This window comes from Talpa europaea, assembly GCF_964194135.1.
Source record: "Talpa europaea genome assembly, chromosome: 2".
Lineage (NCBI taxonomy): Eukaryota > Metazoa > Chordata > Mammalia > Eulipotyphla > Talpidae > Talpa > Talpa europaea.
The window spans coordinates 30189649-30205066 of NC_140068.1; the positions used below are offsets into that span (position 1 = coordinate 30189649).

The 15418-nt window shown below is 40.0% G+C and overlaps 1 protein-coding gene across 1 annotated transcript; it reads right to left on the reverse strand.

The window, feature by feature from the left end:
• Positions 1-5773: 5773 nt before the first annotated feature.
• Positions 5774-15081, reverse strand: HEY2 (hes related family bHLH transcription factor with YRPW motif 2; the record flags this gene model as incomplete). Its single annotated transcript, XM_084228199.1, has 5 exons — positions 5774-6459; positions 10369-10450; positions 12758-12841; positions 12979-13057; positions 14999-15081. The coding sequence occupies 5 exons, from the start codon at positions 15079-15081 to the stop codon at positions 5774-5776; spliced, it is 1014 nt and encodes a 337-aa protein (XP_084084325.1).
• Between the last annotated feature and the right edge of the window lie 337 nt (positions 15082-15418).

The window sequence follows — 15418 nt, forward strand, 5'->3', positions numbered from 1 at the left end:
TCGTTGGTGGCACAAGGGGTTAAGATGCAACGTATGAGGCTGTTCACAGCCACTGCAGCACCAGTTCTATCCCCAGCCCAGGAGCTGCCCACATGGCACAGCAGACCTCTCCTGTCTCACATGCTGCTCCCCTCAGCAGTACATTGCAGTCAATCTGCTTGTTTTGTTCCCTGCTCTGTCTCTGGTGAATCCTCTCAACCTCCGCACCACTGGCCTATTCCCCAATTCTTGTATGCATGAATAAAGAAATCTTTAAAAAAATTAATAATAACATAAGTCTTACTTTTTGGGGTGACCAAAAAGTGTAATTGACTTAGTTTCTGTTTAGGAGGAGACTTACAACTATGACAGAGAAATGTGCTGTGAGGAGAGTAAAATACAGTCTGTGTGCCTCTGTGTTTTGCCCTCCTGACTGCAAACACCTTTCCATTGTCCTGCCAGACCCGGAGGGATGTCTATTTCAAGCAGCTGTGCTGGAACAAACTGGTTGGACAGAGGAGAAGCTAGCCCTTGTTGGCCCAGGACATCTACCCAAACAGAGCTACATAAATTTTGGCCGTACTTTGATGGAGGGAAAATAGTCTATAAGGAAAAACCATTTTAAGCCATTCACTAAGGAAATGGTTTAAGAAAGAATGATGAAAGATATTCTTTCAGTAAGCAGAGTTTCATAGTGTGGTAAATAATAGCTTTGTAGCTTGTAATAGGGAAAGGAGGGGTTGACTCAAGACATTCAGTTGTTCTAGAAGTTTATGAGACATTTTAAATTTATCACCCTACTTACACAAATGAAACATTATAATAATAGTTATTCTTTACAAAGTACTTTATCTTCTGCATGAGAAAATTAACTGTTTTCATTGCAATAAAGACACAAAACTATTATAATGCAAGAAACTTTCAAGTTAACTTGCTTAAAGACAGTCAACCTCATTCTATCCCTTAGAAAAGCTCTTCAGACATTTTGATACATGCACATACTGATGTCATTTTTGGAGTTAGTGGGACTGGAGAGCAGGGGTCCTTGGGTTTCACTAGAGCTCCCCTTTCAGCAGCATGCAGAGAGTTTGCCAGGTGAGTTTCTCCAGGAGACAGACACATTAGTTATATTTAAAAGAGCAGATTTATTAGAAGAAGGTACAAAAAAGTAAAGGACACTTGTCGTAGACACAAGCGGGCAGAAAGAGCTGCCCTGAAAGGGACAGATTTGCCGAGAGGCCTGCATGGTTGCAGGCAGGCGGCTTTGAGGAGAGCTGCCTCTGCTGAGGGAGGTCAGTGAAGAGAAGCCCCGGCCTGGTACAAGCCACAGGCAGGCAGAAAGGCTGCTGGCCCGCAGAGGGAGAGAGCTGGCAAAAAGGCACACCTGTATAGTCACAGGTGGGCAGGACTGCTGCCCCTTTGTGGGGGCAGCATTAGGTTTTATTGTCTTCTTTCAGTAGGGAAGGGCTTATCTTTGTGGGTGGATGGTTTGTTCCTTAATCTCCATATCTTGACCTTCAGGTCTGTGCTCCTGACACTCCCTACAGCAGTCTGACAGTCTTTATAGTGGTATTAATGGTTTTGTTAATCCCTTCTACTCCCACCTCCTAGTGTGATTCTTGTGATGCCTGCTTTCCAGTTTTTCTATTCTCATCCTCCATCAAAACCATTCCATATGCATGCAGTTCTTCATTCTCACAGACTAACAGAATCACAGCAAAGGTCAAGGAAATTGAATTCTCAGTTATCAGAAGACTGAGAACTTGGTAGCATATAAAAATGTTTCTGGTTATAATTTATTTATTTATTTATTTATTTATTTATTTGTGGGACCCTCACCAGCAGCCGGGGAATGAACCGGCGCTGCAGAGGCTGGGGGCAGCCTCGCAGCCCAGTGCTCAACTGCTGCGCCACCAGGGGAGGCCCCGGTTATAAAATTTTTGAAAAATTATACACTTATGAATTGCTCTCTGTTATAGAAAACAAGCTTAACTATAAGCCAAATTGTTTGTTATTTAAAAATTCCTGGTGGGCCTCCCCTGGTGGTGCAGGCGGTTGAGCGCTGCGCTGCAGAAGCTCCAAAGCCTCTGCAGCACAGGTTCGATCCCGGCTGGCAGGCGAGGGTCCCACCTGGTGCGGCAGACCTCTCCAATCGTTCACGCTGCTTCCCTCAGCAGTGTATTTCTTCAATCTGCCTGTTCTGTTCCCTGCTCTGTCTCTGTTGAATCCTCTCACCCTCCCTCGCATCTGGCCTGTACCCTGGTTCGTGTATAAATAAATAAATAAATTTTTTAAAAAATAAAATAAAAATACCTGGTGATGAGAATTGCTAAAGTGAATGTGTAACTGAACAGGACTTCATAGGCCAAAGGAAGAATGTTGTTTTATAACATGACGGATCTGGAATGTATAAGCATTTATAATAATCTAGCATTTGTCCCTCAAAAAAACTAGTTTTATATTCCATGAAAGATGAAATTTTTTTCTTTTCCAACTCAATTTACCTAGTTCCCTAATCTTAATGCCTCATTATTTTGCCTCACCTTTGTAACCACTTTGAAGAAGATTAGAGATTATTCTCCCATAGTCTCTACAGAGAGGAAGTACACTGATTAAGATTAGGTAGATGTGACCTCCTTGAAAACCGAAAGCTAAAATGAAGGACCTGCTAAATTAACTTCCTTTTAGGTTGTGTTATAAGTAAAGTTATTCTTTTTTTATCCTTTCCTATATTAAAAGGATAAGATGGTAGAGGTTTTTATGCTAACTCCATAGATAGATTTAGCTGTCATTTGTTCAAAATTATTTCAGAATATTGAAATTCTTGCTCAGTCTAAAAGATCTTGAGTCCCAAAAAAGCCAGTATCAAAACTCACAGCCCAAAAGTAAAAAGTACGGGCTTAAAAGTCAGATAGGCTCAAGTTGAGTCATAGCTATCCTCCAATTCCTAATGTATAAAGATAGTTTATCTACTCTACAGGACAGTCACAAGGCTTAAATAACATTTCAAACACATAGAACTTATAGAGAACGGCCAAACAGGATTTGGTTATTATTACTTTTTATTTTCTTTTTTAGACCTGCAATTATCAGTGCTGCTGGTCCTGTCAGTTACAGCAAAACCCCAATTCCCTGATCAACCTTATTCTTGTCTCTACTTTTGAAGTTAGAAGTGATGGAGAAAGTGCATCTGGACCTAGAGAACCATCTCTCATAGGTTTCTGCCCTTCATGCAAGACTGTCATTTGTGAAGGAGTTTTTCACTTTAAGGTCTGCCATCCAATTCAGAGACTTATCCTTCCAAAGATATGAGCTATAGTCACAGTTTATAATGTCATATTTGCTATAATGTTTTGGTATAGTTGCTGAAATATTCACAACCTCAGTTATGGTTTAGATCCCAAAAGAATTACAAGAGGAAGGCAATTCCATTCTTCAGTAAAGTGCAGAAATAGGAATAGTTATATTGGATGATAAAAACATAAAAAGTTTTTTAAAACTTATCTATCTTTAGATCATTATATTTACAAAGTCAATGCAGATTTTTTTCAATTTGACCAGGACCCTATACTGAGGGGAATTTTAAAAGTTAAGTTAGCCACAATTTAAGTCTGTATAGATCATTGTAACTAGTCACAGATTTGTAAAATTGCATTGAAGACAAAATTATGTGACCAAAGTTGTCTCAAATGCAAGAGGCAGGTGATGCATTTTTTTGCCTATTGGTTTACCCACACAGCAGATGGAAGAAATAAGATAAACTATAGGCTTGATTTTTTTATAACTAAAATAATGTAAGTTGTTTCCCATTTTTTCCTTAAATTTTAAGCATAGTTGATAAGCATAATAAAAACATTCCTTCTCATTCTTTTCATGTATTTGGCCCAATAGCTCTAGAAATTCTGAAACAGTTTCTTTTAGGCTTAGGGATAGCTGTAAGATTTCCACAGCAACAGAGAAATTTTCATTAAGGCACACAGTATCATCAGAATATAGTATACACCTACCACATATACATAGGATGTTTTAGAACACTCAAATTTGTTGTTACAAAATATATGACACAATTGTGCTTATTCTATGTTAGATATACTCTCGTTTGGAAATCTTGTATTTGTACCTTTCGAAGAAACAAGATTAAGAATACAAGGCACAGGAAAGTGATCACCTCCAGCCTTCAAATAATGTCATACCTGCCTAAGCTTAATTGATTTGCCACCTCAGATAAATCTTATTTCTAAGCACATTGTGAATTATATTAAATGACTTTGAAAAAGAAAATCTTTGGCTTTTTGTTCACAAAGGAAGCCCTTCACCTAAAAATCATGTCAACTTTCCATTCTGCAAAGCAACTCATCCACAGAAAAGCAGTCAAAAAGGACTTCATTTAATTAGTGATATGTAGACTTTTGCATAGAAAAAGGTTACAAAGTAATGCAAAAAAGATTAGGTACAGTAATTTTAAAACAAATATTTAAAAGTATAGTTTTGCATAATGTTTAACATTCTCATAATGTTTATTGCTTTCTCCACACAGCAGAGAAATGAAGTGCATAATAATACATGCTGTGTCTTTATCTTTCAAACATAAAATCCCATGTGCTCAACTTCAATGTATTAAGAATTTTGTCATTAAACAAAATAAAACAAAAACAAAACACCATTACGAAGCACTAATCTAGGCATGGACAAGAATAATTTATGTACATCCATTGCATACATTCATCTTGATTTGGAATTAAACACAACCATGAGTTTGACAAAGAGCACTTAAAAATTGTGGCTTTTCTCTTCCCAATGCTTTCTCCCTGTCTCATCACCTCTAGAAATGCAACTTTTTTCAAGAGGTGACAAGAATAGATATGATATGTTATCAGGACAAATGAAAAGGATACATAAAAATAGCTCAAATGCAACTGAATAAATTAATCCAAACTTTTACAAACTGGAGAGTTTTCAAATAGGCATCTGGGGGTTACACAGCAGGCAACTACTTCTAGGTGCACTCTATAAGTGTATGATCACCATAAAGAAGCACCATGTTTTCAGCAATGGAAAAAAAAAGTGCCTGAGGGCTTGCAGGAAGGGCAGAAATGGTTGTTAATCTAAGCACTGATGGAATAATTGCTTATACCAATGCATTGCTAAATATCACCACTAGCAAGTCCGTACAAAGAAAGCAAACTAAGATAAAACTAGGTCTTTCAACATGAAAATTATTTTCAGCAATCCTTCTTGCCAATAAAATCCTGTTGGTATCAACAGAGTATTCTTGTCTGGCATTGTATTAAAAGGTCTGCAGCCTAAAGCAAGACTTCTGTCCCTTAACTTTCTATGCTGTGCAAGTTTTATGTTCAGAAGAAAACTTTACTAGCTCAGGCACTTATGAAACAGGAATATATTTTTTTCCATCTAGTGTCAAGAGAATTTAATCAGAATTTTTCTTCCCCAATTCATAAACTGATGTACTGCTGGATGGTACAGTCCATATATTTTCCAGGAAACTTGTAAATGGAAACAAGTGTGATGTTTTCAAAAGTTGCTGATGTCACTTGCCAAGCTGCCTTAAACAAAAAAAACAAAAAAACAAACAAACAAACAAACAAAAAAGAGACAGAGAGAGAGAGAAAAGATAATACCACATTTCCACTTGTGAGGTTTGTGTCTGAAATAGCTTTATTGTTCCTTTGTGGATCTGGAGACATCTGTATGGCTACTTTCAGGGTGCAGAGGTGTCAAGCTGACTCTGAAATGAAGGACATTCAGTTACTATTGCAAGAAGTTCAATGAAAACTTAAAAAGCTCCCACTTCTGTCCCCCAGGGTCGGTAAGGTTTACTGTTTGTTCCATTGCTTGTCTGCTGAGGGCTGGATGTGGCTGATACCGACAAGGGGGGACTGATTGCGGTGGCGGCTGCCACTGCAGCAGCTGCATTTGGGGGGAGCATGGGGAATGCCCCTGCAAAAGACAGAGGGAAGCTGTGTGCAGCTGCAGTGGCTGCTGCAGCAGCTGCATGGACAGTGGCTGAGAGGGACAAAAGAGAAGTGGAAAGAGGTGGCACGCAAGGGGCGACACTGCCCGTCGATGGCATCCGAAGAGCAGAATCTGCATGGGCAAATGTGGCCGTGAGCAGTGCAGAGCCGTGGGCAGGAGGCACTTCTGAAGTCGTGGAGAGGCGACAAGGTGTTGACTCGGAGGCATGGAGTCCATTGGGTTGGAGCAAGGCTGTGGGGAGATGGTGGAAGGCTGCGGCCCAGTGGTGAGGATGGAGAGGGTGGTGGTGGTGCGCCAGAGAGGATGTCATTGCCGCAGCCTCCCGCTGCGAGGCGCATGTGCTGAGATGAGAGACTAGTCGCACCCGCAGGGGATCCGAGGAGTCCAGGCCTTCCACCGAGCTCAGGTACCTGGCCACTTCTGTTAAACACTCTCGGAACCCAATGCTCATGAAGTCCATGGCTAGAGCATGTGCATCAAAGTAGCCTAAAAGGGGGTTTGAGCAAAGTAGGGGCAAGGGGAGAGAATGAGAGAAAGTGAGACAGTTACTAAGAGTATCTACCATCGATGTTGCAATCTGCTCCTCAGAAGATTTGAGAAGAATGATGATCCTTTTTGATAATCCTTCAGCTATTTATGGTTTTAATTTTCACGGAAGTTAAGAGCATACTTTGCAATTCACATGTGTCACATCTCTGCCAGTGCTCTACACTACAGTTGTTTTTGCAACCAAATAGCACAGTAGGCGGGGTGGGGGTGGGGGATTAAGAACACCCATGTTTCAAATACTTGCAGAAAAAAAGTGTCTCTCCTCTTGAAAGGTGGGATATGAAATTCCCTAGTAAACTTTTTCACAGTAATACAGCGTTTCAGTCTCTCTGTCTCTGTCACATGAGTTGCAGATTAAGGCTTATCTGAAACATCCTCACTTCATTGGCATTTAGAACAGAGATTTAAAATACATGTTAGCAACGTGAGGACTTTATTTAAAAATGTGTCAGAATCTCTTCATAAATTCATAAATGCTTTTGACTCACAGTGTTTTTTAATTAATAAAGTGAAAACGTCTTGGCATTACTTTGGACAAAAGTTAGTGAAAGCATAATGATTTAAAAGAAAATCTAGTTACTAATTTGAAGATCTTATTTGTCTATCAGGCTCTATGAGGCTGCTTTACTAATATGAGATTACAATAACTCCAAGTTTTCTTGAAGTTCAAATATATAGTTCCTTTATTAGTTAGCTTGATTTTTCCTGGCATTCACTCAAGAAGATACACACACACACACACACATATAAATACATATAGTGTGTATGCACATACTGTGGTTGCTACCATAAAAATAGCTGAAGGCCCCGTTTTATCCAAGATAATATGTTGGCATAGAAAATAGTAATGTCTGATTATTATCAGCATCAATTCAGGGTGCAATAATCATAATACATTTGGGAAAATATCACCACTTTGAATGAATGATTGCCAACATATGCACACATACTCTTCAGAATTTAGAAAGTTTTCAATTTGAAGGTTTAAATGACTTACTTTGGGGATGTGTGTATACACAGATGAGAAACAACCACAGTAACCAAGGTTATTTTTACCTAAGGTATTTACTATATTACTTTTTTTTATGTTTATACAGGTCAAAATATTACCTGTTTCATTTATTATCTATTAAAAATGAGACTATCTTATTCTGTAATCAAAAACACTTTGCGAAATAGTATTCACAATATTAAAAATAGTCATGAATTCCAACAGAAATTTTTAAGTCCCAGAAAGACATTTGAGGCAAAAATATATACTATTAAAACAGTAATGACAACAGTACAAAACTGATATAAGAGAATATCATGAAATGTGGAAAAGCAGCAACAAAAATAGCATCCCAGGACTTGAGCACAGTTAGCAATGAAGCCCCTGGAATTAGAAGGGAGAACTCTTCCTGAAGAAGGAGGCTCCATGGAAAAATTTCACATGAGAGTCCTCAGGGTTCTCTCTGGGGTTTTGAAGACTTCTGGTTTCTATGAGAGAAGGAGGGAGGTAATCATCAGAATAGACAGAGTCCATAAACCCAGAGAGATTTAGAAATTTAAGTTAATCTACCAGACCCTCTCTAGAAATTATTGCAATACCACTCAACTGTAAAGAATCAATGAACGCAATTGGAACTCCAGAAACTTCCAAAAATGTTCACAAGTAGGCACGAAGTAATTGAGGTTTGTTGCTGTATACGTCTTTCTCTGTTGCATCTTAAGGAATATAAATTATTTAATTTTTATTCTATTGCTGAATACAGAGGGAAATAACAATGAACTATTGTCTCCTATGACTGGATCTTGGGCCAATAATCATAACACAGGGGCCTAACACTTCCTCTGTGTCAGCACCGCTCTATGGCTTTATGTCAATAAACTTACAACACTGCCCTCATTTTACAGATGAGAAACTGGGGCTCAGAGAAGGTTAGTAATTTATCCAGGGTCACAGAGGCAGGATTTGGAATCAGGCAACCCAACTGCAGAGTCCATGCCCTTCACCACTACCCCATCAGGCCTTTATAGAGTTTTGAGTCTTCAACAATGTGAGCCTGCACAGCCAGCCCTCCTTTTTCAAGGCCCACACATTCTCCTGCTCAGTGACCTCTCTTTGACCTGGCAGTCAGGCGACCTGCATGGAGCTCGCTTGGAAATGTCTATTCATAAGCTACTCTGGGACAAATTTTAGGACCGTCAGGTAGCCAAGAATAGCAACCAAGATATAACTTAGTTTTCATAATAAAGCATAAGCACTATATTGCTCTTTAGAAGTATAGTTCATGCCAAATGTCTGAGACCCTGATAACAGCTCTTAGCTTTGTAGCTAATGATGCCCAGGGAGGTATCAAACATTTTTTTGCAGAATTGAAAATTCAAACAATCTCCTAACATCCTGGGGTAGCCAACTATAAATACAGAATCAAGAGGCTGGGGGGCCCTCACTGCATGGAGTACTCACAGGCTCAGTCAAGGGCTTGCAGTACAGAAGAGCCCTTCTGTTCAGGTTAAAGTTGCGGCAGTAGCTAAGCTGGGCTGGAACACTGGCTACTATAATCTCATCTGGTTATTTTCTCTATTAGAGAAGAGGATTTGCATCCTAGGCATAGGGTTATATTTTAATGTGTGGAAATCATGATTCCATGCCAACTCAGGATGGCTGTTCATTCAGATGCACCTTGAGAAGGTACAACAAAGGATAAGTCACACCGTGTAAGTTTCTTAAGACAATGATCTCCCCCTTCCCACGTGACACAGAAAAAAGATGCTGGAGATCAGGGTTGATGTCCCACAGGTCCGCAGAGTACCGACTACTGGAATTAAATACTAAAATACTTCTATGCCAATCGGTCAACAGTTCCTTCCCTGCAATGTCCTGCCCCTGCCTGGATTAGGGCAAATTATGAAGTTCTATAGTAAAATGTTGGCTGTCATTACAGAGAAGTCTCTGGGCTCTAGCTGCAGCACTTAGCTCCATGTGGTACCCTCTCCTCGCCCAGTTGTCAAATATAATGCATACCACCTTTGATGACAATGGGTAGCAAAGACCAGCTTGAAGGGTGAAAAAGGTACAAAAGGGCAAATCAAGTGAGTGATGTTTGAGAAGCGGGATAATGAGCTCTGACTAAATACTACAGCTTTCAGGATCTCAACCTACTTTTAGCATGAGATTAGGATCTGCCTGTCCCTGACTCCCCTGGATAACTTTTCCTAAATCACTATCCAGAAAAAAAGGAAATTTCTTGAGGGCTTGGGCCAAGGACACCTGTGCCTGTTTGCCCTCCACAGGAATGACCAGTCTATGAATAGCATCTAGCACAGAGATTCATTACCTGTACTTTAAATGTTCTGTCTGATCTAAGTCCAAGACTAACCAAAATCTGAAAACAACAATGAAAATAATTCTAGAGTCACTTCCTTTGGAATAGCTGCAATATACTGAGTCCTGGCTCTGATTTAATGGAGAGGTTCAGCGAAGGGCAAAGAAGAGAAACAGACTGCCTCTAACCTCCTGTTTTTGTTTGGATGTTTGTGTGTTTGTTTTGTCTTTCTGTACAGATTCCAGCATGCGCTTCTGAAGTCCCAAACAAATCCCTGACCAGGCTGCTGTGAATGAGGCTTTACTCTCACAGTATCATGAAAGCAAACACAAGTCTCCAGGGTCAAGTACTTCTTTTGTTCTAGATGTTATTTCCCACGAGTTCAATCCTGCCATTAGCATTGATTTCCACAGCTTTAATCTAGGCCCTCCTATCTCAGCTGTTAAAGAACTGTCCAACTATGATCTCTTTACCATCTTACAGGGAAGAAGTGAAAAGACAAAGGTGGAAAGAAGAGAAAAATAAAGTCACTTACCTTTACCCCCCGTAGCTTGAAGCATCTTCAAATGATCCACTGTCATTTGTAATATTTCAGCTTTTTCTAACTTTGCAGATCCCTTCATAAATAAATAATAACCTTGTAAGGCCTACAGAAACTGAATTACTGATTTATACTGAATCTTCAATTTTCCCTCTCATAAAAAAATTCTAACTTTAATTTATTCACCAAAAAATCGGAATTATTTCCAAACTTTAGATGAACTACTGATAGATTTTTGCCATTTTACATTTTAAAAACTAAATACATAATAATTCTTTTTTTAATCATATGAGCAATTATCTCCTCCTAAGATCACCCCAACAGAACTGTATTAGTTGCAAAAACTCAAACTTTGCATCCAATCCCTAGCCTGGTTAATAATACGCTTTATTAGGGGACATCCCATAGTCTTAAATCATAATGAAGTCTACATTGGTTGAATCCAACTCTGGAGGGTAAGGAAATAAGGTCTTAGCAAATGATTGTTAAAAACAGATATTTTTCAAAAATAAAAAATTCTAGTAAGTCTTTAAGATGTATCACACTAGAACACGGGTAAGCAGAACCAGAAATTAAAAAAGAACTTTTAAAGTTTTTTTCCCCAATAATTACCAGCAGGTGTCACTGTGAATTCCACGGCGATAAGTAAGAAAGCATAATTTACTACTTATCTAGAAAGCATGATAAGAGCTTAAGGAAATCTGATTCCTTTCAATAGATCTTAGTAAAACAGTCTTGGAAAACATTTTTGTGTCCCCTTTTATTAAAAAAAAAAAAAAAAAAAGCAATCCCTGGAAACCAATTGAAATACAAATGTGCCACCTCAAACTGTCCCAGAGGGCTGTGGGTGGTTTCTAATTTCCTGGAAGAGGTCGGTAATTAAATCAGTGTCTTTTGGAAAAGGACACTGAGGTTTATTTCAGGTTCCTATGTTTTACTTGTTTTGTAAAAATTACCAGCACCCAGTAGAGGGTGAGAGCTCCAGAGTTACTGAACTGCTTGAGAGAATACTCCTAATCGTATTGTGACAGGGCCAGCTCATTAGGGGAGGTAGCCAAGCTCTGAAAATGGGAAAGCCTGTATTTACCGTAACTAGCTGCCAAACAACTCAAGTTTGCTTTTAAGGTTTGTTTTAAGTCAACATTAAAAAAAAATGCAACAAATTGAGAAAAAAAAAAATCACCAAACTGACTATTCCTCTTCACTGTAGATATTTCGCTACCCACAGTGAAAACATCATTGATTACGGCTATTTTCATTTTCAGCTTATTGTCACTGAAAGTACACTAACCAAAACTACAATTTTCACGTTACATTTAGCTAATCCCAAGCAGTTTTGGCATATAGAATGAGTGTCTTTTTATTCTTTCAAGAATACATAATCAATATCATATTACATCTTGTACTTCCATCAATGTTCAATTTTTTCAAGAAGATGTATAATAGTGTTAGTGAAAGTGACTAAACTGAAGTTTCTGGATAATTTCCAAAGGTTTTGTAGAGCTAGTTTCATGCTTATGGCTCAAGAAGTAAACAACAGAATGGAATAAACAAACAACTGCCAATACCCTATTTGAAATAAATTGAAAATATTTTCAGCAAGGGTATGATGCCATATTCTTTGAAAGATGCTTTTAGAAATCTGTACTATTAGCCATTTCAGCAGGAGAAGAAACATGACTTTTCTAAAACAATAAAGGAAGATTTAAACATTTGGTTTCCTACTTTTCTACATGTGTAAAATCTTTTTTGTAAAGGAATACTTGAATTCTGAACTGGGACATTTAAGGCTTATTTGATTTTAACTAAACTTTTAAAGGATTTTTTTTTAACAATTTACCAAAAAGGTGTCCCAAATAGAACATCATTCTATTAACTTAGGGATTAAAATGAAAGCAAGTGGCTTGGTAAATAAATTTTGTTGGTATTATGATTTAGGTAATATAGCTGGAAATGTTACTGGAATTTGGTTATTTTTAAAATATACATGCTTACTTTTTTTTAACAGTTTGAGACAAAAATGAAATTTCACACATGATATCTTTTATTTATTTATTTTTTTTTTGGAAGAACACTGAATACAGCATGGTTTTAAAGAAAACCACTACTGGTATTCATAGAAAGAACAGAGAAAGCATGAACACTGTTCCCCTTAAGGGGAAAATAAACTAAAAGAATAGAAATGTTTTTCAACTTCATGATGGATTATGTTTTTAATAGTTCTGCCACAACAAAGCATTTTATTGAAATAGCTGCTCTGTGCCAGATCAGGGCATATACACCATTATTTTAATGAGCTTTAACAAGAACCCACATTCCCAGATGAGAGATTCAGATTTTTCTGAGCTTTTTAATGGGGTGGTCAGGGTTGGGGGTAGCTTACTTGTTTTTCAAAAGCAGTTGGCACCAGTCGTCTCAACTCAGATAAACTGTTATTTATCCGATCTCGACGCCTTTTCTCTATAATCTGTCCCCCAAAAAGCAAAACAACAATAGCAAAAGTTTATGAGTGCACAAATGATAAAATTACTCATAATGGAAAAAATACAACTGTTACACATTAGGTTGAATTACATGAAATAAAAAGGAAAAAAAATCACATACCCCTCTCCTTTTCTTTCTTGCCATAATCTGAGATGTTGTTGTTGGAGAATTCGATCTAATCACAGAGTTAGTACTTTGCCTGTGAAACAGGAAGACTCTGTCAGGTGCTGCATTAACATAACAATAGTTTATTCTGGGTACTTGATGGCACCCCATTGCATACTTCAGACTTACTGCACAGTTCAAGTCTGTGTTATTTTACTCTTAATTCTTTCTTAACAGACTTTGCTTTCATACTCTTACCATACTATGCTTTCAGATTTGTATCTCCTTTCAGGAATCATGGAATTATGTCTTTTTCTCCTTCAAATTTTAATGAGTAATCCAGATGCTGTATCCATTGGCAAAAAGTCCCTGAACTTTTTAGTCTCCCAGTGAAATAGTTAGGGTCAGTCAGGGTGAAAAGTTAGATATCAGTACTTCCGAGTTTCGATAATAATGTTTCTTAAAAGTCAACTAATCTCTAATAGCATCCCTCCTCCTCCTTCCCATCAGACACACTGAACAAAGCAAAGCTATTTTAAAATAAAGGCCATGTTTAGCCCCACTATCAAATAGATATACAGCCATCACGTGTCAAACTGTTGTCCCTAGATGCAATCTTTAAGAGAAACATAAGTTATGTAACTATTTTAAAACTTCAGTCTTACCTCAGGGACATGGAAAACTGTGACAAATTTATAATTCTGCATACTAAATGAACACTCAAATTAAATATACCAATCATATGGAAATTAAAATTAAACCAACTACTAGACAAACCTTTCGCTTTGAAAATAGAACTGTGGTGAGTATCTCTCGGTGTTCAATCTAACCTTAAACCTCCAGGAGATGCAATCCTTCTGGAGTTTGGTAATGAAAAGGTATTTGATATTGAAAGTTCAATCAAATTATTTTGTCATAATTTTTATGATCCTTTCTAGCGTGTATCTGTTTCCCTTGATAACGCATGGGTACTACGCCTTACATTCCGGGATTCTCCAGGTCCCTTCCAGGTCCCTATTTGTTCTCTTTCATTTTAGAAATGTTGCACACACCAGGTTCTTATTATCTCACCTTCTCACTTCTGGATCTTATTTCTGAATTAACTGTCCATCTCATTCCCACCCCTTTTCAACTGGTTTCACCTTTCACATGACATCTTCTGTTTTTCAGATCTCATTTTTAAGACAATACACTTGACTATTTAGAAGATTCTCTGCAAACAAGGTTGGATGTAAATATCTTTACTCTTGCGATTGCAGGCAGGCTTCGTTGGTAGCTAATTCTACAATTCGAATAACAATATGAAAGAAAACCAGTTTTCCAATGGTAGAATTGCGCTCTTTGAGTGACAGCTGTAGATAAATAATTAAGATGCTTCTGGGGATGCCAATTAGAAGCAATTATCATTTGACCGCCTTAGCATTAAAATACCTCGGTAATCGCCCTGTCACTGGAAAGTGGGGGTTTGGCTTCTGTGATCACGACCCCGATCTTCACCTGACTTAAGCTCAAGCAGTAAAAGAGATGATGCCTCAAACGACCCTTCCATCTGTCAATCTCCTGTCTGCCAAGTCACACACGGTAAATCCGTAAAGCTCAGCCTACTTAGCCTTGACATAGCAAACTGCTTTAATTTCCCCTAAAGACAAGCCATCTTTTTTCCGTTTTTCTTTGGGCCCAGCCCATTTGGAAGGTGCTCTCAAACAGGTTCGGTGGGGAGGGCGTCACCCGTCGCCCCGACGTGCCAGCCCGCGCTCCCACCCTGACAGCCCGGGACCCTCCCCCGCCAGCTCCCGCACATCCTCGCCGCGGCGCCCCGGGTCTCAACGCCCCACCCCTGGGGTGGAAACCCACATCCCTCGCCACACCCGACGTGGGCTTCCGGGGCGCCCACCCCTCCAAATCTCCCCTGCTGAAGTTTCCCCGCTCTGCTAGGACGCGGCCAAGAGGAGCCCCGGGAATTCCACGGAGCCGCCAGTGCACAGCGATCCCCGACGCCTCGGGGTCCCCGCAGCTCCCCTGCACCCCTGCTCACCCCGAGTAATTGTTCTCGCTCCCCACGTCGATGGTCTCGTCCATGTCGCTCTCGGAGGTCGTCTCCTCGCACGGGCGCTTCATCGCGGTGAAGGCAGCGCGGGGCGCAGCCCGGCCGGAACCAGCAACGCCGAGCGGGGCGCAGCGCCCTCCCTGCCTGCCTCCTCCCTTCCTCCCGCCTCGGACCGGGCTAGACGCGACTCGAGCGGCGGCGCGGTCGGCTCCACGGGGCTCTTTCCCACGCCGCAGCCCTTCCCGGCCGCAAGAGCCGGCGCCGGCCACGCCCCCCCGCGCGCGGGCGGGGCCACCTCGCCGCCTCCCGCGCTCCTGCCCCCACCGCCCCGCCTAGCCCCGCCCCCTCGGGGTGGGCGCGGCCCGCGATTGGCTGCAAGGGAGGGGCGGGGCCGCGTACGCTGAAGCC